Below are 26,783 nucleotides of genomic sequence, written 5' to 3' on the forward strand. Positions count from 1 at the left end.
CACACCCACATCACGTTTAAGTCCGTCCCTCTATAGGGCTTGGAAACATGATGTTACCTCACAATGTGCTGCCAACACACTCTGTGATGTGCAGGCCCTTTCTATTTAGCGTCCTTATTTAACACAAGCATGTACAGCATGTACTTTTGAGAGTTAAAGGTGTGTCTTATCAGCACAATAATTTTAAAGGTAATCCACACCTAAAGCACACTTCAAAGGCATTCCGTGAGAAGAGGCTACTTTTCAAAAAGATAAATGAATAAATAGTTTAGCTTTTTTCAGTGTTTTCCATGGTAAAATTTAAAGAAGTTCTTTGATTTTGGGAAGAGAGTCTGGCAAAATGAATTTTGAGTTTTCCTGACTGTCTTTGTGCAGTTTATGGAAAATTAATTCCACCAGATTGATTCCAGATGTTGGCCTTCCACTAAATACTTGTTACCATTTAACATTCAAGTAAAGGATCAACTGGGCTGAAAAACTAAAACTATCAGAGAGAGAGACTTTAGACTTTGTGAGTGGCCAAATCATCAATCTAGAACATTCATAAAAGAAAACTGCAATATCAGATGAGGGACTGTTTCATGTATAGGGGTTTTGAGTCCATAGACCATGGCGCCTATGATGTCACCATTTCATACTGTAGTCTTGTAATCTCTGTAGTTTGTTGTTGGACAGTCATCTGTAAATCTGCAAGTCATCTGAAAATTAATTCATATGAACTTATATCATTGGTGGAACCTTGTATTTTGATCAAATGACTGGTGCCTACACACATACTGTGAAATACTCCATTTCAATCATGGATCAACATTTAGACTGATGTTCATATCCATAAAGTTTTACTGGAATGATGCAAATGGCGGTGTTAGCGTGACAATGCAGTGCACACAGTTTGCCTTTGGGCACTTTAAGGCGTTCTCCAAAATAAAGCAAAATAAATAAATCAAGTCAAATGACTCCAGGGATGCTATCATCAATGCGTAGTGTGTTAAATGAAAATGCTAGTCCTTCTCATTAATGTTTTAGCCTTAGGCAAAAAGATCAAATCAGCATACTGCTGGTTTAAGACTCTTATTTTTACATGCAGGTACAGACAAGAACGTTCTCACATACTTTCGGTCGTATATCTTTCAACCAGTTTGAGAGGTCAAGATAGGTAGCGTAACAACTGTTCATACACACACACACACACACACACACACACACACACACACACACACACACACACACACACACACACACACACTTAAAAGGATAAGCAGGAGGAGATGGATGTATGGAATTTTACTATTAACAATAACACAGCAGAAATAAGCATATAAATGGAAATCAGTCAACTATAACAAAATAATAAAGTAAAGTGAGAAGAACAGATTGACAGACATTGGGACTGATGTTGATATCCATGTGTTTTTACTGGAACTATGTAAATGAAGGCGTTAGTGTGACACTGCAATGTACACAGTTTGCCTTTGGGCAAAACAGATCAGGTTCCTTATTAACAATGGCTTGTTCATAAAGTTTGAAGGTCCTCAATGTGAGGTCATACTTCACATGCAGACTTTATTTCTACCTCACACACACAGCTTGTTTGGATGGATTAGGAGTTCAGAGGGAGCTGGGTCATTGCTCTAAGGAGCCAGCTGCTCGGGGTCTAGCAGGCAACCACCAGTTCTTATATTTTCATATAAAGAGCTATAGACATGTTTCTCTGTCAAAACAGTGAAACTGGCTTGCATCCAAGGTAAGCGTTCAGCCCTTAGGCCATTCTCCAACTCTAAAGAAACCTTCGCAGTGATGTTATGTTCTGTTGCCAACTCTTTAAACTTTATGAAATGCTTTTAATTGAACTATATTGTGTAATATGGAGATAAGTTTCTGCTTCATAATGTGTAAAACTACTGACCTTAAATATATTGACAGTCATGGTCCTTGGTCTTTAATCCAGAGTTTTGAGTTTTCTGTCTTTTTGGTTTCTTTTGGACTTCAAGTGCTATTACATTCTAGTTCCCGTTTGGTTTTGGTCTTTAGTTTATTATTTTGTCCTCCAGTGTTTTGTCCTCGTGTGTCAGCTCTGTCTTGTTTACCTTTCTGACTTTGTGTCAAGTTTGCATGTTTGATTCTATCTTTCAGGGTTACTTCCGGTTTTTAAAAACTATTTGTGATTTTAATAAAGATTCATTTTAATGAAGATAAAATTTTTGCCACTGCTCTTGAACTCGAGCAGTTCCTCATTCTGGAAATAACCTCTCCAGCTTTGGAGCAAAACCTTTCTTTGGAGAGAACCCTGTCTCCTGAATCGCAGTTTAGATTTGGGAGACAGACATCCTCTCTACTTTTAATATCAGCTTAAAACTTTTCTTTTTGATAGAGTAGTTAGGGTTGGATCAGGTGACCCTGAACCCTCCCTTAGTTATGCTACAATAGGCCTAGGCTGCTGGGGGCCTACCATGATGCATTAATACACCACTCTGTATTGCCACAGTCATTGCACCTCCCTGGTTCTGCCAAAGGTTTGTTCCTGTTGAAAGGAGAGTTTTTCCTTCCCACTGCCAAGCAGTTGCCCATAGTGGGTCATTTGATTGTTAGAGCTCTCTCGACAATATATAGCACATTGGGGTAATGTATGGCATTGTATACATAAAATTGAATTGTACATACCTCATTTACCTCACTCATTAAGTGTGCCAGGAACCTCATGTTGATGTCTCCTGAGTCCTGCAGTGCCCATTTTCTCAAAACCTTCCCTGAAAAGGACTCTTACACTCCACATGATTACTTGTCTGCCTGCTCTCTACGGCTTCAGTGAGCTGGTGTTCACTCGGTTTATTTACAATTATAAAATATATCAACAGAGAAGTATAATCTGACCTGGCACTAAACTTAAAACTTATAGTAAGGGAGGGTCTGTGGAAAGGGTGAGGCATAGTTTATGTGGAGCTGTGAAGCTGAAACTAGTTATTGTGGGTTGTGAGTTTAGAAGCATTGCTTGAGATCTGGGGAGGTATTTCCTAAGTAGGGTTTGTAAGAGGACAGGCAGGAAGCCAAGACAGACAGACAGCAGAGAAGGAGAGAAGGGTGTTCTACAAACCATGAGAGGTGGGTTTCACATTTGATTGAACAGAATACTTTAGCAGGGAGAGAAAGATACATGAAAGGGAAATTACGATGCACACCAAACCGCACATTAGACAAACTATTTATGAGCTGTTTTTTTCAGTTCAATTCAATTGAATTTTATATAGCATCAAATGACAACAATAGTTGCCTGAAGGTGTTTTTTATATTACAAGGTCAAGACCCTACAATAATACACAGTAAACAGAGAAAACCCCACTAATGATATGAACCCCTATGAGCAAGCAGAACCAGGCTCAGGGAGGAGCGGCCATCTGCTGCGACCAGTTGGGCTGCTAACATCTCACTCGGTGCTGAGAGATGCTGCGCTATTTCATGGGCATCCTGCCTGGTGTGACAGACCCCAACCTCTACTAAACTTCCAGTTATAGATATAATAAGTAGCTGATCACTTGGGGCCATCATCTTGGATGTCCTGATGGGTCTTTACATCATGGATAGTAGCTCCAACAGCTCACTTTTTACTTTCTCTTTCACATGAGGGGTAAACTCTGTTTCTAGCTTGTGAAAAGAGAGGACTCAGGTTAGATGGATCAGGTTTGTGCAGGTTTTAGACATCACCCTGGGTCAACACACCTGAATCAAATGATTAGTTCATTACCAGCCTCTGGAGAACTTCAAGACATGTTGAGGAGGTCATTTAGCCATTTAAATCAGCTGTGTTGGATCAAGGACACATCTAAAACCTGCAGGACACCGGCCCTTTAGGCCTGGAGTTCCCACACCCCTGTCTTAAGGAGAAACGTGCAGACAGTTCACTCATTAAGTTACATAATGGTATTTTATTCACATGAGCCACACATTTGGCCAGTGTGCTAACTTATCCACACTGTGGTTAAATTTAGCTCTCATCTTATTTAGTACCCCTATTACAACAAATAATAACACAAACAGGAAATATAATGCCAATTTCGTAGTAGTTTATACAATCTGAGCCTGTCACCTTTCTGTCTGTCCTGCACTTTTCCCTTCTCTTGTTCTTTCTTTCTGATTGTAAAATAAATATGAACATGTATTTATAACCTAAATCCTGCAACTTATCGATTGAGCAGGCGTCTCAAACTCACAGTCCGAGAAGCCACCTGTAGCCCACGTCACCCCTACTTGCAGCCCGTATATTGACGTGAAGAAAGATGATGTCATTTAGCCTTTGAAGTTCCTTTTTTTGTTAGGGAGGGTTTGTTTGTTGTTGAGTGAAATGTTAAATTAAGGTCTTTAAAAACAATTTTCACTATCAGTCAAAAACTGTGTACACTTATGTCAGCGTTTTTATTTTGTTAAATACAAACAAAATTATAGCGGAAGTGCCGCCATGTGTCTGGCCAGAAAGAGAGTATCAGTGTCACGGTTTGCCAGTGCAAGCCGTAGGGATGTGGGGAAGGTGGACCCAAAATGCAGGACTCTGTGCACAACAATGTGTCTATTTACAGTGAGGTAAAGAATAATCCAACAATAAATCCCTGCGCGCTCCCCTGGCTCCCGTGCCATGTCTTCTGCTTGGGCTGCTGCCCCCACGACCCGGCCCCGCATTGAGGACATCAACCCTGTCCTCATAATTCAAAATGTCCAGAAAGTGCTGCGTGTGTCCTTACCAAAAAACCCCAAGAAGAATCACTGGCGCACACACACAACCAATTAGAGAGGCCAAGATCAGTGGCATACCAACTGTTCACACACACACACACACACACTTCAGGTCTTTGAATTTTCATGAATAATTTTACTATTAACGACAACAACAGCGAGACCTGGAGGGGCGTGATTGGGAGGAACGGCCTCCAGGATCTGAACCCGAGCGGTGTTTTGTTATTGGACTTCATTGCAAACCACAGTTTGGCCATAACGAACACCATATTTGAACATAAGAGTGTCCATAAGTGCACGTGGCACCAGGATGCTCTAGGCCGCAGGTCGATGATCGATTTTTGGGCCGCTGCACTGAGCTGCACTGAGCTGCGGCCGCAAGGTAGTTGGTGCCTGCCATGGTGGTAACCCCCGAACCAAATGATGGACACCAGAGGTGAGGGGAGCCATCAAGCTGAAGAAGGAGTCCTTTCGGGTTTGGTTAGCCTGTGGGACTTTGGAGGCAGCTGATAGGTACCGACAGGCCGAGCAGCACGCAGCAGTGGCTGAAGCAAAACTCGGGTGTGGGAGGAGTTCGGAGAGACCATGGAAAAAGACTTCCGGACTGCCTCGAAGAGATTCTGGCAAACTGTCAGGCGACTTAGGAGGGGAAAGCGGTGCTCTACCTGAACTGTGTATAGTGTGTATAGTATACAAGCGGCGGAAATGGGCTTCCTCCAAAGGGTGGCTGGCCTCTTCCTTAGAAGTAGGGTGAGAAGTTCCGCCATCCAGGAGGGGCTCAGAGTGGAGCCGCTGCTCCTCCACAACGAAAGGAGCCAGTTGAGGTGGTTCGGGCATCTGACAAGGACGCCTCCTGGGCGCCTCCTGGGTGAGGTGTTCCGAGCATGTCCCACCAGGAGGAGGCCCTGGAGCAGACCCAGGACACGGTGGAGAGATTATATCTCTCGGCTGGCCTGAGAACGCCTCGGTGTCAAGCTGGAGGAGGTGGCTAAGGAGAAGGACGGCTGCTGCCCCCGCGACCCAGCCCCGGATAAGCGGAAGAAGATGGATGGATGGAATTTTACTATTAACAATAACACAGCAGAAATAAGCATATAAATGGAAATCAGTCAACTATAACAAAATAATAAAGTAAAGTGAGAAGAACAGATTGACAGACATTGGGACTGATGTTGATATCCATGTGTTTTTACTGGAACTATGTAAATGAAGGCGTTAGTGTGACACTGCAATGTACACAGTTTGCCTTTGGGCAAAACAGATCAGGTTCCTTATTAACAATGGCTTGTTCATAAAGTTTGAAGGTCCTCAATGTGAGGTCACATTGAGGACACTTTATTTCTACCTCACACACACAGCTTGTTTGGATGGATTAGGAGTTCAGAGGGAGCTGGGTCATTGCTCTAAGGAGCCAGCTGCTCAGGGTCTAGCAGGCAACCACCAGTTCTTGTATTTTCATATAAAGAGCTATAGACATGTTTCTCTGTCAAAATAGTGAAACTGGCTTGCATCCAAGGTAAGCGTTCAGCCCTTAGGCCATTCTCCAACTCTAAAGAAACCTTCGCAGTGATGTTATGTTCTGTTGCCAACTCTTTAAACTTTATGAAATGCTTTTAATTGAACTATATTGTGTAATATGGAGATAAGTTTCTGCTTCATAATGTGTAAAACTACTGACCTTAAATATATTGACAGTCATGGTCCTTGGTCTTTAATCCAGAGTTTTGAGTTTTCTGTCTTTTTGGTTTCTTTTGGACTTCAAGTGCTATTACATTCTAGTTCCCGTTTGGTTTTGGTCTTTAGTTTATTTTATTTCCCACTGCTTTTGAGTTTTGTTTCCTTTGCTTCTAGTTCTTACTTCTTTTTCAGACGATCTCACTCACCTTTCGTGTCTTTCCATCCTAGTTTCATCTCAGTGTTTTGTCCTCGTGTGTCAGCTCTGTCTTGTTTACCTTTCTGACTTTGTGTCAAGTTTGCATGTTTGATTCTATGTTTCAGGGTTGCTTCTGGTTTTTAAAAACTATTTGTTATTTTAATAAAGATTCATTTTAATGAAGATAAAATTTTTGCCACTGTGCTCAGTTTCTCTTTCTGGAAATAACCTGGAGAAAAGCCTTTCTTTTGAGAAAATGTTATTAGGAAGTGATCAGACAAATGAGGGTTTTCAGAAAACACAGTTAAATGTCCGGTTTCTATGCCATATGTCAGATCTAGAGTGTGATTAGAGCAGTGAGTGGGTGCTTTTACATTTGAAAGAAGTCAGTTGAGTCCAAAAATACATTAACCCTCTGATGGTCATAGTCAAAAAAGGGACCCTTTTTTGACTATGACCATCAGAGGGTTAAATGCCATATTTGAGGCTTCTGACAAATTAGTATATCTCAAGGGTTTTGATTCATTTAGACTAACAAAATCATTTTACTGTAACCAGGTTTCTGTAAGGCAGCATACATGAATTTGCTGATCAATTATTAATTTATGTACTTGGGGAGCAGATACAGTCTGTAAGGAATGAGTTTTTGGTGGGAGAACAGGAGGAGAGCGTTAACAGACATGGAGGCTGGCATAGTTGTTGGGTACGACCAAATTGCATACCGAGTAATCAATAGATTCCTGTCCAGAGCAGCATGGATTCCTATGGAGGGGATCAAACAAGTGCAGTTACTCGAAGAACATCCGGCTCAACTTTAGAAAGAGGATCTGGCAGTTGATGATAGAGAAACCCGCAGCAAGCTGTGGCTGGCTGTGAAGGAGGCCAGGAATAGAGGAGACAAGGTCTAAGATCAAAATATGATGATAAGATACTATACCGTGAATGCCCTATTATTCCTTTGATAAGCTGAAAAGATTTAATTTACTTAATTTCATAAGGTAACGGACGTTGGTTATAGTGTAGTGTTCTCGGACAGTAACTGGCAAAGTTGCTATCTGGGAACTCTGCCATCAGTTTACTATCAAAGATAAAATGATGGATATATTAATACAAACCAACAATCCTGACAGACCATAAAGCAGACACAATTGGTTTGTTATAAAATGTGGAATTGCAATGTGAAATCTTGAGACTTCTTAACAAATACTACTTATCAGCAAAGACTGGACACAGAGCAAAACTATTTAACAGTTTTGGAAAGTGCTGGGAATTCATTACATCTGAGTTCACAAATTTGGCAACATGGCTTTGTTTTTTTTGGGTTGTTTTTTTTGTTTTTTTGTTGTTGTTGTTTTTTGTTTTTTTTCACCTGTTCCGTTTGGTTCTTTAGCAATCAGAATTTATGTCTGAAGGCCAAGAAAGATGCACAACGGATTTACTTTGTGAGGTTTTATTTTATTTTATTTTATTTTATTTTATTTTATTTTATTTTGTTACAGACAGGACAGACATTACTGGGGGACAGGAAGGGAGAAAGAAAGATTGAAAGGTAGGGAAAGAAAAACAGAGGTAGAGAGGCACAGTGAGAGAAGACACACAAAAAATCAGCTGGATGACCTGTTAGAAGAAAAAAGAGAGAAAACAAGCAAAAGGAGAGTGTCTGTGAAGGTTCTCAGTCATCCAGGTCATTGTAGTCAAAGGAGCTTGCAAAGAAAAGCGTCTGGACTTCTTTAAGTTGCTTGAAGACGTTTCACCTCTCATCCGAGAAGCTTCTTCAGTTCTAAGGTCAAATGGTGGAGAGTCCCAGATATAAACCTAGTGGGAGTAACCCCCCACAGAGGGACAAAAGGACCCCCTGATGATCCTCTAATCGCCTGAGCCAAGGTGTGAAACTGGGTGTGGGCCCCAATCAGCCAGAGTTTCGGGTGAGTTCATTGTGAAACCTGGCCCCACCTTATCATGCGAATTCCTGAGGTCAGATGGCCCAGGATGTGAGTGGGCGTTAAGGCGTCTGGGAAGGGATCTCAAAACTGTACTCAAGCAAAACTCAAAAGCAAAAGGAAAGCAACACAATAAACACATCACTGCAGCAATAACCTAGATAAGTATAAGTAACAGTAAATACTAAATATTGAATGTCATTGTGCAGCACGCAAGACCAACAGCACACAATGTGCTTTGAGGTAGGAGCCAAAAAAAATAGTGTGCACACCTGTGTGTACACCTGTGTGCGTTCTCCATGTAACGATCTGCTAGAGGGTGTGGGAACCATAGCCCCGTCCCCCAGGGCATGAAGCATGCATGGAAGAGATCCAGGCCCCAGACATCACAGATTTGGCCATATGAATATGGAAAAGGGTTGCTCTAAAGAAAAAATAGATAAATCAAAAATAATAACCAAAATAATGAGATAATCTCCAAAATTGAATTTGGCTGACCAAGAATCTGAGAAATACTCACTGTTACAGTTGGATCAGAACAAAATATATGAGAATAAAGCTAGAGGTGCATTTGTTAGATCTAAGAAGAAAGTGCATAAAATATTTCTTTAATTTAGAAAAAAGGAACTTTTAAAGCCACGGTACACCTGTGATTATGCCTGTATTACTGACCCTTGTATGTAAAATATGTAGAATGAAGACACAATTCCAAGAGCACAAACACTGCGAGTGGCCAGCAGTGCTAGTTTCAGTCATTATGCAAATGTACTATTTGTTATGTTGGGGAAACCTGCATTAAGCTGAGACTGAAGACGCCTCTTCCTGTACCACTTCTTCTCAAACTGCTCATAAGCTTTCTCAAACGTATGCACCATTAATTAAATTAAATTTTATTAATATAACATCAAATCACAACAACAGTTGCCTCAAAGCTCTTTATTTTGTAAGGTAAAGACCCTACAATAACACAGAAAAAACCACAACAATCATATGACCCCCTGTCTGCAATGGGAAGGAAAAAGTCCCCTTTAACAGGAAGAAACCTCCGACAGAATCAGGCAGGTCTGCGTGACCGGTTGGAAGTAAGGGGAGGAAGACAGGACAAAAACACTGTGGAAGAGAGCCAGAGATTAATAACAACTAATGATTAAATCCAGAGTGGTGTACAAACACGTGAGGAGGGGAAAAGGTGAGTGAAGGGGAAACACTCAGTGCATCATGGGAATTCCCCAGCAGCCTACACCAATAGCAAAACTCAAACTCCAGCATCTGTTCACTCGGGCTTTCTCTCCATGTTTCCCTGACACAATGATGAGTTTTCTTGTCGGACCTCAGCCCAAATTGACAGGCCAACAAGACGACAACTGAAATGCTGTTTAAAAGATCAATATTCAGTGTTTTCACACTGTTAATCCATGTGCTGTTCAATCATTATAAATGATCTTACAGTTTTAATATATCAACCACTAGTTTGACTGATCACTGATTCAAAGGTCCAGTTGTGGACTTTTGTATATATGTTTGTATTCAGGTCTGAGCGCTTTCACAAAGTGATCTTGCCAACTTCTCATTTTGCAACTTGGGAGCATCTATCCATGCTTTATTAGGCACTTTAGTCCATGTTGGTCTCATTTTCCTATTCCACACAGGAAAACAGTTTTGATCTCTGTCGCCATGCAGTGAGGCTGCTACACTTTATGGTGTTTGTACATACTGCTGGTTCAGGGTAGAGCAGTTCATCTACTAATTGGAAGGTTGATGACTTGATCCCTGACTATTGCGGTCTGCATGCCAAATATCCTTCGTCAAATGAGTTTTATTTCTTCTCAAAAACCACATAATATCTTAAATCACATATACCACATAGGTCAAAAACTAAAACTAAACATGCAGGTCACAAAACCTACAGCAGAAGCACAACACTTAAATTCATTTGTTTGTAGCTGCAGATTATTGACATTAAACAAACATGGGTTTGTGTTAATGAACAACTTGTTTAATGTACAAAATGTGGATATGCTACATAATGATTACCAAAAAAAGTATTCCTTGGTTCATAGAGAAAAGAGTTGTGCTTCAGTGAATCGGCAACATGGTCCACAGTCATGATGGTGATGTGTTTTCCATATTAAACTCTGATCAAACTCTGCTAGCAGAGAAGCGTCTTTAAGTTTCTTTACAGCTTGAGTGTTCCTGATCCCTAAAGTGCAGCTAAAACTCTAAAGAAACTATAATCAAAGAGGTTTTAATATTACTCCAAGAAAGCAACTGAGGGATTAGTAGAATTTTATTGTACATTTAAGACAAACATAAAAAATAAAATCCAGAGACAGAAGAAAATCTTCCAGTAAAATTGGGAGCATGACAAAGATTTAAGCTCATAACTGAAATCCGTGGACGAGGGTTCACTTTTCTGTCATTGTTCAGTTTGTGTGAAAGACTCCCCCCTTCAGTCAGCTTTCAAGGCATAAAAGATGTCATCCTGGCTGACGTTGAGTCGGATGTGCTGCAGGACTCCCAGGTGACTCGGTTCCAGCAGCAGCAGCCTGCAGGCTCCCAGACGCTGACAAACAGCCAGACCCTCCGAGACACCGATGGGCCGAAGACCTTCAATCCGACAGAGAGCTTGGTGCTGCACGAACACCTGGCATACAAAACACAAGGGGACCTGATGTTGCATTTCAAGTTGAGACACAGCACTCCAATTCCACAGTGCAATGTGAAAGTGGACTGTGTTAAAATGACACAATCAGCTACAATTGTTATCTTTATGTGTAGCCTTTTAAGCTTATAACTGTAGAAAATCTGGGCTGCAATTATTGTAGTAACCGAGTAAACGACTGATGTTTGTTGTGTTATCTGTCAATCATCACACATTTTGTTTGAGGGAAAAAAGGTTTATAAGTTGAAACATTCATGGAATTGGCAAACAGGCAAAGAGAGCTAAAGCTGCCTATTACAAGTTTTAAATCCCCATTTTAAAAAAAAGGTCCTACTTTTAACGATTTCTGTGCTAATATAACCCTAATTAAGAGGATATCAGGTTAGTTAAGTAGCTGAGAGGATTAATTCATTTCAAATTAACAAGTGCACTAGAAGGGTAACAATGAGAAACCCCAACACAGGGATGTTTTGCAGGAAGCAGAAACTGAAATTTTTCCCTCCTCATCTTTTCTGACCAGCGTGCTACTGGTTGCATGACACCCTCTAGTGGTCCCTATGCTCACTGCCATGGAGCAAGACTGGCCTTTGCCATAGAGAACCAGAACTGGTAGGTACATTGATGCTTTTTACAGAATACAGCAGGCTCATTCTAAACACATGTGACAACCATAAAAAGACTGTGGAGAATCTGTACAGAAAATTATGCTGCCTGTTACATCGTCCAGCATGACTGATGGGTCATGCTGAGGTGGACCAGTGATGGTCTGGTAAAACACAGGCATGGAGGGATGCACAGACCGCTACAGGATAGGCAACAGCCCTGAGGGCCACTAGGTTTTGGGATGAAATCATTGGACCCATTGTCAGACTCTAAAATGGGGCAGTACCAAGGCTTATTTAGAGAGAATATACAGGAAGTTCCTGGATGATGAATGAAGTTATTCCAATGCAACATCCTCTGGATATTATGCAAGCATCACTGCCATTGTCCCTGAAATCGACACGCATTTCATTCTTTAGGACACTGCAGAGATCTCTCTCATTCACCTCCAGTTAACGACGACTGGAGCTGGGTAAGCTGAAAGCCCAGTGATTTATCATCATAACAGATGAGTTTTCTCTTGCATCACCTCGGTCAACATGTGTGATGTACTGTGATAGACTGCACAGAGATAGACTGCACAGAGATAGACTGCACAGAGATAGACTGCACAGAGATAGACTGCACAGAGATAGACTGCACAGAGATAGACTGCACAGAGATAGACTGCACAGAGATAGACTGCACAGAGATAGACTGCACAGAGATAGACTGCACAGAGATAGACTGCACAGAGATAGACTGCACAGAGAGAGACTGCACAGAGAGAGACTGCACAGAGATAGACTGCACAGAGATAGACTGCACAGACTGTAATCTAAATAAAGATGTAGGTCTGTGTTTCTGAGCTCATCTAATTCCTCACAGAACATCCAGCGAAACATGATTTCTAGATTATGAATGAATATCTGTATTCATGTTAGATTTAAGGTTTGTATTTTATTCTTTAAATGTGTATTTATTGAAGCCTTTAAAAAAGTAAATCAACTTATGGAATCGTTTCATATACAGTCTATAGAGGCTTGTTGGTTTTGTTTTAGTAACCTCCATTGTTTTATATTTCTCACCTGTTGGAAAGTCGCCTCTTCCAATCCCAGCCGCCTAAACTCTGCAATAGCAGCTCTGAGGAAGAGCTGCTCCTGTGTTGACGCACACCTGAAAAAACAAACCACATCAGTCACTTCTCCTCACAGCTGCCAATGCACATCTCTACAGCGTGCATTACTAAAGTGACCAAAGGTTTGGTCTCACCTGATGGCAGTGATGTAGGCAGAGGAAAACATCTCATTCAGTGCTTCCATCACGTGACTCATTCCCACCAATCCTGTGGAGGAAGGGTCAGCAGCTGAGTGCTCACAGATCTCCGTTGCCCGCCGACAGATGTCCAAACATCGGCGAGCATCACCGGACAGAGCGGCCACCTGCCAGATATGAGGGACACGGACGTGACTTGACGGTGGGCAGGTCAGTACACAACAGAGCGGGTGAGACTGCATTAAAGACAATCTGGTTGCCAACCTTCCTGGACACCAACTGCAGAGCGTCCTCCTCAAAGGCTTTCAACTTGTTCAGCCTGGACATGATGATCTCCTGCAACTGCTTGAAGCTGTACGGCTGGAATGACATCCTGGTCAAACCCTGGAAGCAGCAATGCAAATGATCAGTGGCTTTTAGTTTATGTTTTTTTCCTACAAGTCATCTGAATGAGATATTTAGTTGTTGTATTAATATTCAGATATTCAAAGGGCTGAAAAGCAAAATAAGTAGGAGAAGAAATGATCTGGAAAAGACAGGAAGTAAAGTGATGTCAAATTGTTTAACACAGTCTTGAATGAGAATTACACAAGTGCATTTCTGTTGCTACTACTTTGTCACAGCTTCAGCTTGTGTCCATGTGAGGGCAGGAACATAAATCAGCCAGTAAATTGTGGCTTTGGCTTCATGCTCAAATCTTTTTACCACACAGCAGTGACCTTTAAACCATCATTCATAGTATTGCTGTCAGGGAATGTAAAGAATAGCAGTGTTTAATCACAGTCTCACCAGTCTACTGGCCACTCTGTTGATCATGATTCTCTCAGGCAGATCCATTGTGTTGGCGATGGTCAGCACCACCAGGCGAGCATGACGCCGTGTCGGCCAATCGAACAGGTTGTACATCACGTTCTGCTTCCTCGTCCACAGCAGGTCTAACTAAAGCGGGCCGAAACAAAAAATATAGTACAGGATGGTTATTCTGCTGTCACAATTCTTAGTTAAAAGTGACAGACAAGCACACAGGCTCTATACATGGTGTGAGCAGGCACCATTTCCTGAGAAACCTGGGGTTCTGCAACATGTGTAGCAAAAGTTATCCATCCATCCTCTTCCCGCTCATCCTTACAGGGGAAAGGGTTACGGGTGGGAGGGGGCTGAAGCCTATCCCAGCTATCATAGGGTGAGAGGCGGGGCACACCCTGGATAGGTCACCAACCTAACACAGGGCTAACACAGAGACAGAACAAACGGTTATCCAGTATGATTTATATTACTAATTAGAGTAATATCGGCCTCTGTGATGCACATATCCCAACCAGACATGAACTTGTTAAAACTAAATAGACTATATTTCCAAATATAGGTCAGACATTGTGGTTGGACGACAAAGTCCGGTTTATAGACTCGGGTCTGTTTTATCCCAAAGATGTTCTATACAGCTGAGTGGGGACTCTGTGCAGGCCAGTCCAGTTCTACCGCACCAAACCTGCTCATGCAGGTCTTTATAGATCTTGCTTTGTGCAGTGGTGTGCAGGAAGGAGCCACCCCCAAACTGTTCCAACGTAGTTGGGAGCATGAAATCGTTCAAAATGTCTCGTTCTGCTGAAGCATTAAGAGTTCCTTTCTCTGGAACTACAAACATGCATGATTTGTTCCTCCAGGAAACACGTCTTCTCTGCTCTACAGTCCAGTGCTGACATGCTTTACACCTCTGCGTTCATTGCTTTGCATTGTGCTTCATGATTTAAGGATTGCATGCAGCTGCATGGGTTTCAATGGAAAGCTGTCTACACACAGTTCTCGAGCTAATCTGAGTTTAGAGGTCTATAGCGACTGACTCTACAGAGCGTTGCTGACCTCTGGACACCACACAACTCAGCCTTCGCTGACCCTACTTAGTGATTTTATGTGGCTTTCCACTTTGTGCCTGAGTTGTCATAACACCACAAACAGCTGATTGCGGAATATTTAATATCAAGGAAACTTCACGACTGTACTTGATGTGCAGATGGCATCACAGTATCACAGTATGAAATTCATAGCTCCTGAGAGCAACCTACATTTCTCGGACTATTAGGCAGAATACCAGTTACCTTGTGATAAATGGTGAACAAGGGAATGTGAAGTCAGGGGCTTTGCTCACAGAATATAATTTAAGAATGCTGAACTTGTTCTCACGCCGCACGGTGGCATGGTGGTTAGCACTGTTAGCACCTCACAGGGAGAAGGTCCTGAGTCGACTTTCTGTGTGGAGTTTGCATGTTCCTCATGTGTCTCTGTGGGTTCTCTCCGGGTACTCCGGCTTCCTCCACAGTCCACAGACATGCGGTTACTAGGGTTGGGTTAATTGGTGACTCTAAATTGCCCATATTTGTCAATGTACGTGCACATAGTTATCCATCTCTGTGTTAGCCCTGTGGCACACTGTTGATATACTGAGGGTGTCCCCTGCCTTTTGCTCTATTGTAGCTGGGATAAGCTCCGGGCCCCCATGACTATGATAAGGATAAGCGGAAAAAATTTCCTCTTTAAAAGAAAAAAAAAAAAAAAAAATTGTTCTTACTTCATCCACGAGCATCACAATAGTCTCCTTCCTGGGCGCTAGGTTGCTGAATCTCTTTTCCAGCAGAACTGCTGCGTGGTCAGGTGTGGCTTTCTGACCAGTCAGTTTCTGCAGGGATGAGATAAATGAGACGTTAGTACGGCAGGTCAGCAGATGGCCCATGTGTCAATCTGGCCAGCACAATGAACCACGAGCTGCCCCCATATGCATTAATCACAAGTCTGTGAATGTTGGATAAAAGCACATAGGGATAGATAGCACTGTACACTGTACACACACACACACCACACACACACACACACACACACACACACACACACACACACACACACACACACACACACACACACACACACACACACACACACACACACACATGTTATAAGCTCTGAAGAGTAAGTTGGTGAAGTGATAAAGCAAAATGATTATTACTTGACTAAAACCTGCAGCGGCTGTGAAAAAGCTTCATTCCCACCTGTAGGATTTGGACGTAGGCCTGGTGTGGGTCTGTCATTTTCATCCCATTGATCTCGATGAAGTGGAATGAAGGGATTTCGTCCATGTCAGCTGCGTGCTGCAGACAGCGAATCACCTCATGAACTGTCGCTGTCTTTCCAGTTCCTGGCACACCAGAGATGTACATGCACCTGTAATAAAACAAAATCCCACAGTTTTTCAAAAAAAGACAAAAAAAAACAAAAAAACAAAAAACAACCTCGAGACATGTAGACCCTGAAGCGTGCAGATGCGACTCCAGTAAGACTGCTAAAAGCTTTCTCTCACCCTCCTGTGTTGTCAATGATCTTGCTTTCCACAAAGCTGTAGATGTCCTGAAACTCCTGCTCCCTGCAGGGCAGAGACTCTGGCACCGATGACACATGCAGCCTGATAAAAGAGGAAGAACTCATTAAAATACAACAGTTTCAATTTCATCTTCTACTTCGTGACTGCAACGTGCTTTACTACAGCCCTCTTTCACACATACGCGACCAAAAGGTCAGCTGCAGACACAATAACACAGTTGTTCCTGTTTGACTTTCAAGGACACTCAAAGTCCACCTGAAGGGTGCATGCATTGTTGCTGCACTGTGGTTGCGGTTCAAAGAAAAAAAGAAAAGAAAAAAGGTCCACGGCTGTATCTTTATCATACAACATGGATACGCATGAAGCGTCATGCTCACCATCCGATGTGTCTGCACCGCAACAAAGAAAGTTTAGTTTTCTGAGTCCTTTCACTTGTGTCTACCGTGAGCTCACCTGGCTCTGGCTTCCTCCAGGATGTTAGCCGGCTGTTGGGTCTGCAGGGACCTGATGGGGATGCTGGGCGTGGCGTGACGGGGGGTTTTGGGCGTTCCCGGCGAGATCTGTAGAAATAGGAGAGAGACGGTGAGAAAGTGGTGATCTCATGTCTGAATATCAGTGTGCGTCTGGTCTTCATCACCTTCTTTGCGGGAGTTCTTCGTTGTGTTCTCGCTGAGGAGTAAGATTTCCTTTTTGAACGAGAATTGCGAGAACCCGTTGCAACATATCGGAACTTCTTCGCTGACACTTGATCATCAATATTCGGCCCATCCTCATCTTGACCCTCCTCTTCGCTGCTCAGCAAGTCATTCTTAGATGGAACAAACTCATCCTCTTCCTCTCCAGATGAGTTTAGGTCCTGATCGTTTTCCAGAAGATTCCTGATGGAACACATAACAGACACCCTTAAGATTTACGAGTCCTTTTTCACTTTGTTAATGTTAGATTCTGGTGGTGCTACGAAGCCAAAACACAGACTACATAAGACTGACACAAGTTAAAAAAATAAAACAACAGAAAGGGTGTGAACGTTAAAATGATCATTTGAAACAAATCGTGTTAATTCAAGCTTCAAGCAGCAGTAATGGTGCCCTCACACCTTTAATCCAGGTATTTCTTATTGCTTGAAATGTTTTAAGGCCTGGAAGCTTACTGGCCCTTATAAATAAATTATGCACACTGTGTGGTTTCAAACAACGCTCACTAATTATACTTAATTTTGCTCCACATATTCATGCGTGACTTTATGATGTGGCAATCACTGGACAAGAGGTGGGGTACACCCTGCACAGGTGGGCAGCCTGATGCACAAAGACAATCCTTCACTTTCATACTTATGCACAATTTAGATGTAATTAACTTCAGAGGAAGCCGGTGTACCTGGAGAGAACATGCAAACTCCACACAGAAAGGCCTCGACTAGTTGGTTGAGTCAAACTCAGAACGTTCAACTTTCCATTCAATTCAGGTTTATTTATACAGCCTAATGCTCTTCTACCTTTAAATATCCTAGGAACCCCAAGTAAGCCTGAAGTCCAAGAGAGAAGTGCTCTAATGGGCTGATATGGTACTTTAAGGTCATTAAGATAAGATGGGGCCTGACTATTCAAGGCCTTGCATGTGAGGAGAAACAGTGCTAACCATCACGCTGCACGCACACGGACACAAACAAATTCGCCATCAGAAAGTCAATGGCAAACTATAAGCCAGTTGCACAAGTTGCCATTAAGTGTGGGATTTACCAGTGAGATGCTCTGTCATTGCTGCCGTTTCGCAAAGACCTGAACCGCCTCAGCCGAATCCTCAACAAGACTAGCTAAGGATACCGACTACGAAATGGAGCAATCGTCAGCACCTCCGCCACATGGATGACACCGAGCTGTATGCCAAGAGTGAATGACACATCAGTTAACTGATCCACACCAGTGGATACTACACCAACAACACTGGAGTGTAGTCACATGGTAACAAGGATAGGGAAGGCAGTCAGAACTACCAGAAGGCAACATTGCAGACAGCTACAAGTACCTTGGAATACCACAGGCAAATGGGAAGCATGAAAGGGCCGCTAGGAAAGCTGCAACCAAGAACAAGATCCGGGCAATCAACATCTATGCCCTGCCAGTCACAAGATATCCTGCTGAGATAATAAGCTGGCAAAAGAAGGAGACAGAAGCCACTGACAACAAGACAAGAAAGCTCCTTATCATCCATGGAGGGTTTCACCCAAACTCCAGCATCCTGAGAATGTGTGCTAAGTGAAAGGAACGAGGGTGAGTACTAGTGGGTGTCAGAACCAATAACCAGGATGAAACAAACATCCGTGATCATCAAGAAGATGATGTGTGCATTATGAATACCACAGGCAGCAGAAACTTGAGAAAGAACAGGACCCTGCACAGTATGTACCACTGGCAAATAGAGGAGGTGGCTGACATCCAGAAATCCTACCAGTGGCTGGACAAAGCTGGACTGAAAGACAGCACAGAGGCACTCATCATGGCAGCACAAGAACAAGCTCTGAGTACAAGATCCATAGAGGCTGGGGTCTATCACACCAGGCAAGACCCCAGGTGCAGGCTGTGTAAAGATGCCACTGAGACAATCCAGCACATAACAGCAGGGTGCAAGATGCTAGCAGGCAAGGCATACATGGAACGCCATAACCAAGTGGCCGGCATAGTGTACAGGAACATCTGTGCCGTGCCGAGTGTGGCCTGGAATATATGCCCCTAGGGTGGCTGAGAATGACCGAGCTAAGATCCTGTGGGTCTTGTAGACACAGATAGACAAACTGGTGATGGCTAACCAACCGATCATACTAGTGCTGAATAAGTAGAGGAAGAAGGCTGTGGTGATAGATCCAACTGTGCCAAGCAACATCAGAAAGAAGGAACAGGAGAAGCTGGAGAAATACCTAGAGCTAACAGGGGAGCTAAAGAAGATATGGAAGAAAGCAACTATGGTCCCCGTGGTAAGTGGAGCACTTGGGACAGTGAAGCTTCCCCCAAACCAGCCAAGTGGCTCCAGCAGATTCCAGGAATGACATCCAAGATCTTTGTCCAGAAGAGCGTGATCATAGGAATAGCAAAGGTACTGCACAGGATCTCACGCTCTTAGGCCTCTGGCAGAGGATAATAACAATAATAATAATAATAATAATAATAATAATAACGGATTGGATTTATATAGCGCTTTTCGAGACCCTCAAAGCACTTTACAATTCCACTATTCATTCACTCTCACATTCACACACTGGTGGAGGCAAGTTGTAGCCACAGCTGCCCTGGGGCAGACTGACAGAAGCGAGGCTGCCATATCGCGCCATCGGCCCCTCTGGCCAACACCAGTAGGCGGTAGCTGAAGTGTCTTGCCCAAGGACACAACGACCGAGACTGTCCGAGCCGGGGCTCGAACCGGCAACCTTCCGATTACAAGACGAACTGCCAACTCTTGAGCCACGATCCAAGTTTCAAGACTGCCTGCAGGGTCGTTTTGCATAACTGCACATACAAGCATACATGCACTCTTTCACACCACTGTATGTAAAAATAAGAGAGATCCCATGGATCCACTTTTGCACTCACAGCTGTTTCTTGATGCGTGATGACACCAGCATGGCCGACTTCCTCTTAGAGCTCCTCGGTGTTTCAGTGACCATTGGAGACTTTTCATTCTCCACCTCCGCTCTACACACACAACACATGGACGGGTATAAGAGGAACAGCCTGTAGTTTTTGGTTTAGTCTACATAAGGAAAACCACATCTTAAATTCAACGCATATATCAAATGCACAGTGTGTGTGACTTGTATGTGAATATGAATGTTAGTCAGGTGAACCTGGTTGATACTTCTAAGAGGAAAGTAGAACTGGATACAAACTGTAGCAAACCAAACATGTTGAAACAACAACGATAAACAGGTGACGTTAGCATCACGCGGTGCTGTCTGTGTGCAGAGTGAAAGATTATGAAGGGTAAATGTATGGATGAGTGTACTCACAGAACACCGAGGACTGGCTCTTTAATGGTTTTCAGCTCTTTCTTTTGTGACACAGTTGTAGCTCTGTTTGAAAACACACAGGACTTGTTACAACATTTGAAAATCTCTCTAGACACTGAAAGGCTAATCACTTTAATATAGCGATCCAAACCTACATGGCTAATAACTGGTTGGGCCTCCCTTAGCAGCAACAACTGCAATCAAGAATTTGTGATAACTGGTGGTGAAGCACTGTGGAGGATTCTGACCCACTCATCTTTGCAGAATTGTTATAATTCAGCCACATTGGAGGGTTTTCCGGCATGACACACCCTTTTAAGGTCATGCCACAGCATCTCAGTCAGATTCAAGTCAGGGCTTTGACCAGGCCCCTCCAAAGTCTTCAATTTGTTTTTCTTAAGGCATTCAAAGGTGGACTTTGGATCATTGTCCTGCTGCAGACCTGAGGTGTGCTTCAGCTTGAGGGCACAAACAGATGGCTGGACTTTGTCCTTCAGGGTGTTTTGGCAGACAGCAGCATTCATGGTTCATTTACCACAGCAAGTCTTCCAGGTCCTGACCTGCCCCAGACCATCACATCCAGCTGTTAGTATGATCTTCCTTTTCTGAAATGCTGTTACTATCATGAGATGTAATGTGAAACACACCTTCCAAAAGGTTCAACTTTTGTCTCTTCATCCACACAATATTTTGCACAAACTTTTAGGATATTCTTGCCATGCCGGCCATTTCTTGCCTAGTCTCTTTCTTATGGTAGAGTCACCATAAGAAGGGGAGGGGGTCACTTTTCCCCGCACAGGGCTATGTAGGTTTGGATCCCCCCCTTTTAATAATAAACACCTTTATTTAGTAAGTGCATGTTTGTTGTCTTTGTCAAATGTTTCAGAGCATCAAACAACAACAAGTACTAAAGTGTGACAAACATAAAAAAAGAGGACATCAGTGAGGGGACAAACGCTTTTTCACACCACTGTATACTCTCCTTGGAGTGGCATCGCTTATCCTCTGTGTCCTAACCAAGATCTTTGTTGAACCAGTCACCATTTCATCACCTCCCAAGGACTGAAAGTGGCGCCAGTGTGCTTGGTTTTATACCAGTTATCTCAGGTTTTAAACCAATAACCTAATTATGCTCACATTCCTTTGAACTGTTGTACCTGTTTTGACCAGTATAAAAATCAGGCTCCACCTCCTGAGCTACAACAACCCCTTTCACTACAAGTGTGTATGTTTACATCGAGTTTAAGTCATTTTAAAAAACTAAATATAGAAGCTTTCTGGTTTCAACCTGTTTATCTTTGCGTTTGAAAAGTTTAAAACAAGCAAAACCTAAACGGACCTTAAGCTGAAAGTAGGAAGCTGTGAGTGTCAATGAAAATCTCTTAATTTTTCAATCTTAACTTGAAAATCCCTAAACCTAACTTAGAGTTTCTACTGCATATTGTAAACTGTGTGACGGTTGAATTTACATAATTAAATGACTGGCTTTCGGTGTGTTGTGTGCGAGACGGTGCTGACCTTGTGGAGTCATCCTTGGCTGGTGACAGAGGGCTATCCGAATCAGAGAGTTTGTTGAGGAAGACAGATGAGGGGACACCACACCGAGCACCGGTGGGTCTGCGGGCCTTCCTCAGGGGTGTGAGGCTGTGGGTGACGGGCAGAGGATGAGCGGCAGAGGGAGGAAGCCTGCGAGTCAGTGTCACCTTTGATTCCAACTCTTCGTTTAGCAGCTGACTCAGGACTTCTTCACCTGTCACTGACTTGTCTGGACCTGACAGAACAAAGATGGACAACAGAGTTTTATTCACTTAATGCAGTTTTATTTATATAGTGCCAAATCACAACAGCCGCTTTAAGGCGCTTCATATTGTAAGGTATTGGCCCCAAAACTCGGGATTCTGTTTACAATGTCAATAAATAAGAAAATGCAATGAATTGCAAATCTCTAACCCATATTTTATTCACAATAGAACAAATCAAAGGGCTAAAAAAGTGCTTTTAAATAAATCTAAAATGAACATCGACTGCAGCAGGATTGGATTAAAAAGCTCAGAGACGTAAAGATGGGCATTGTCACTAAATCTGCAAATACGTCTACAAATTGTGGAAGAAATTCAGATTCTCAACATAAAAGCCAAGACTTTGAATATCTTATCATCAAGGACACGGCTGAAAATCAGTCTTGGATTCCTGTAATCTGTGGGCTTTCAAGCTTCACAGGACTCAGATCTGTCATGGAAATCATTGCGTGGGCTAGGAAGCTTCTAGAAAGCTTCTTCGTGAACATGATCCAGAAACACTTCGTCTTCTTTGGGTCGTAGGTGATTTAAAATGGACTGAGACAAAGTTGAAAACTGTTGCTTGGTCAAATAAATTGAAACTAGAAATTTGGGAGACAAGAATGCTGCATCGTTGGGACAAAAAGGAAGAGGGGCCATCAGTGAGTCTAAATCTCTGATAATATGGAGGTACATTAGTATTTATGGAACTGACTTGCACACCTGGAAAGGCACCGGAAATGCTGAAAGGCATCTACGGGGTTTAGAGAAACTTGCTCCTGTCAAACCGCATATTGGTTTTGTAGAAGAGTCCAGGGGCTGAACTGACCTGGTCCAGGCCATTGGCCAATTGAAAACATTTACTGGATCATGAAACTATAAATATGACAATGATCCAGTTCTGCTGAGGAGCTAGAATCCTATATAAGATAAGAAGGGAGAAAATTCCTTTCTGGAAAAAGAAAAGAAGAAGGTGGTATGCTACACAGTGACAAATATGGCCCAGGTGCTGGTGCCATCCATAAATAACCTTTTCTTCTTCATTTGATTTGATAAAAAGCCCTGTTGTTCTCTGGTACAACAAAATGGTTGCATTTTAAAATCCTTGTGCGAACACTCACTGCTGAGCTCCAGTCTCTTTCGGACACCAGGCGTCCTGGCCGTGGCATTCCTCCTCTTGGCACTGAGGCATTTTGACGCTGACAGTTTAGTGGCCGAGTGAAGTGACTCAGCCTCGACATTGGCAGGTGTACCTACACTGCTGCAGCCAACTTCCCCTAATGACGCCTTCTGCATTATGGCGTGGTCCGGTGTGGGTAGGACACGCCGAGAGGGTCCTCTGGGGGTGGCTGCAGACTGGGAGCAAGAAGGTGATATCGGGAGGGAGGGTTTAAGACAGGAAGGAGGTGAAGAAGCAGGTGCTGGCTCAGCGGGAGACTCCATCACGGTCGAGTTCACCACCCCGAAGACCTTGGAGTCCCAGGACAACTTCACGTACAGGGTATCTTTGTCAGAGGAGTCAGGGAACGGGTCATTGCTGCCGAGGTGCTTCACCTTGGAGATAAAGGAAGGAAATTAAACATTTTCGCATTTGACTTTAAAGCATTTGTGATTTAAATGAAGCTCACCTTCACAGGCCTGAGGATGGACTCGACGTTGACCTCATTATCACAATTACGACATTCATAGTAGAAGATCTCCTGCGGATGAGGCTCTCTGCCAAGCAATTTCAGTTTGTTGACAGGCAATTCAGACACACGCATGAACCACTGAACTACTGCCTTCATCTGTTGCCCATTCTCTGGAAGAGACAGGCACAAGACAAAGAAAGTCAGTGTCTCAAAGTGGAACAGAGTAAATATCAAGTTAGGCCATTTGAGATTAGTCTCGAGTTGTTTTAGTCCAACTGAAGTCCAAGAAAGTCAAGTCGAGTTCTAAATTATTCTAAATCCATTACTATTTGAAACAAGACCATGATAACCCGACGGGCGGGGCTGAGATAGATTTTGGTCGTCCGACCGGAGATATCGCTAGCTCCGGGACGTCGGACTAGTGATTTTGCGAGCCCTGATTGCTCCTTGGGTTATTCAAGTCTAAAATAATGTATCATCGTTTAAGTCAAGTCCAGCTCAGGACTCAAGTTGCCAAAGTCGATGTCAATTCATAAAAACAATTAATTAATTTAAAAAAGCTGTTTGTCAAACTTGAAACACGTCCATGTCAGCTTGAGGGTCAGAACCAAATCTGTCTTGAGTTAAATCCCAAATCAGAGCCTAAGTTATTTGTCATCAGTTGAGAAAAGTACACGTCAGGTCCTTGGTTAGCTGAGCCAGCTCCAAGCTTGTGTGAATACGACTCACCATCACCATACAGCCTGGTAACTTTGGCCACATATGGGTTGTCTTCATCATACCCCTCTATGAGGATGTGTTGGCCTGTGTTGATGATGATTTTTGAGAGACCCTCCACACTGATCGCAAAAGAGCTGAAACAAACGGGAGAAAAGAAACAATCAAAAACTACCGATTATGGGAGCAAGAACTGGAATCTCAAAATACAGCCACATTGATCAATGGTGTCACAACGCCTTTGTCATCTAGCAGATATTTGATTTCTGGTTTAGGGTTTAAATTTCAAAACGGGTCATTTCAAACGTCTTGATGCATTCTCAGTCATCCAGGAAAGTAAATCTCCAAAAGTTGATTCTGTTCATCTGGACGTAGCGTTTTGTTGGAGAAACGTTTCGTCACTCATCCAAGTGACTTCTTCCGTCTCAGCTGACTGCAGGTTTCCCCAATCTTATAAAGATTGCGCCAAAAATTGGTGCACCCCAAGGATCGGTTCTCCAACGTTTCTCCAACAAAATGCTGCGTCCAGATGAACAGAATCAACTTTTGGAGGGTCATTTCAAAGCACCAAAACATAACTAACAAACTTCTGAAAATACACTTTAACAGTTCTTCTAGATTTCTATGGAAAGAAGGGTAGAGTACTTCCATCTGGTCACAACACCGGTGTGGATTTAAAGTCCACAAAACAAGCCACATACTTGAAATGACCTGGTCAGCATTACATAAATCACATTTTTAACAAAAGTTGGAAATGTTTAGTAAAGATTTTGAGACAGACACTTCACTCTATGTGCTACAACATGGACATAATAATAAGTGTGTGACTATTTACATTGTGAATTCTCACAGAAGGCATCAAAACTATAAATGAACACCTGTGGAATTATGTAGTACAGAAAACATGTTTTATATTTTAGATTCTTCAAAATAGCCACCCTTTGCTTTGATTACTGCTTTGCACACTCTGCACAATGGTTTTTTTTAAACACTCTTGAAGGAGTTCCCAGAGATGGAAAAAAGGTTAGAGTACTTTCATCTGATCATAACACCGGTGTGGATTTAAAGTCCACAAACAGTAAAAAAAACAACAAAAAAACAAAAAACCACAGTAAAGCCAATGTGGCACACATTCCACGAGGCGTCATCAACCCATCACTAAAACTGTGCCCCCCTCCAGGCAAACAGTAACATGGTAGACTGCATTAAAACTGACTCCACCCATGAGCCCAGATTAGAGCTGTGATATCCAGTTACCATCTTTGTGCCTGGGAGAGTTCAATGCTGTGGACAAACTGCTAGCAACAAGTCAATAAAACAAACTATGGCAGTAAATTATATGTTAACTTTGTATGAGTGTCGACTTTGGTAACTTTGACATTTTTGTAACCACATCAAAGGCAAAGGCCGACAACATAAAGTGAAGAATAAGATCAAGGAGCGCTAGACTTTCCCTTCTTTAAAATAAACAGACAATTGTTGCCCCCAGCCCCAGGGATCGAGGGCTAGGGACAACAAAAGAGCACAATCACGCGGCCCACCACTGCCTTAAATGATTATCACATAGTTGTTGCTTGATAGTTTGTCATTCTACTTAATTCATCCGCAGGACTCTTATCTCCCTTAATTATTCCAACAGAAACATTTTTAACCATCACATTGAAAATACGGAGCATAAAAAGCCATTTTTAAGGTGGAAAAATAATTACTCACTCATAGTCGTGGGTTTTTAGCCTCCTGTTGAAGCTTCGTGCCCTTCCACTCCACTCATATACTCGTCTGATTTTCATTCGAGTGAAATATTTCATCCTGTTTCGTCTCTTTCAGCTCACACAGAGGACAAAAGCACAACAACAAAAAACAAAGTAACCTTCTCCCCACCGCGAAGCCGATCTGCCCGATTCTCTGATTTAATCTACTGAAAATACAATACAGGACAGGAACGAGATTTCGCGCGAAAAATGCGTAGTTTCCGGTTTTCTTTTTCGTGTCTTGAGGATTCAACACTGGCGTCATGCTGCCCCCTGCTGATTACTCCAGCCCTTCGGGGTTGCGTCAGGACACCAGGGATGAACTTGCTGTGACTTTCTGCTTTGCTCTTCATTTGCTCTTCAAATGTCCTGGTAAATTCATGCCTGAACATTTTCTGGGTTTTTTTGTTTTGTTTTTTACGGAAGTTCACTAAATGTCAAAACGGACAATTCTGTAGATTTGCAGTATACTTTGTCCTAAA

The 26,783-nt window shown here is 42.7% G+C and overlaps 1 protein-coding gene across 1 annotated transcript; it reads right to left on the reverse strand.

Moving 5' to 3' along the window:
- Positions 1-10,804: 10,804 nt before the first annotated feature.
- Positions 10,805-26,551, reverse strand: orc1 (origin recognition complex, subunit 1). The gene is made up of 17 exons (XM_040048504.1): positions 26,264-26,551; positions 24,563-24,687; positions 23,831-24,003; positions 23,324-23,756; positions 21,943-22,195; positions 20,425-20,487; positions 20,009-20,110; positions 17,062-17,302; positions 16,878-16,984; positions 16,404-16,505; positions 16,096-16,267; positions 15,621-15,728; positions 13,844-13,993; positions 13,319-13,438; positions 13,052-13,221; positions 12,868-12,955; positions 10,805-11,179 (listed from the first exon to the last, which is right to left on the reverse strand). Exons 1-17 carry the CDS (start codon positions 26,356-26,358, stop codon positions 10,985-10,987), a joined length of 2,697 nt encoding a protein of 898 aa, XP_039904438.1. The 5' UTR covers positions 26,359-26,551; the 3' UTR covers positions 10,805-10,984.
- Positions 26,552-26,783: the final 232 nt, after the last annotated feature.

Source organism: Simochromis diagramma, unplaced genomic scaffold, assembly GCF_900408965.1.
Source record: "Simochromis diagramma unplaced genomic scaffold, fSimDia1.1 OVJJ01000557.1, whole genome shotgun sequence".
Lineage (NCBI taxonomy): Eukaryota > Metazoa > Chordata > Actinopteri > Cichliformes > Cichlidae > Simochromis > Simochromis diagramma.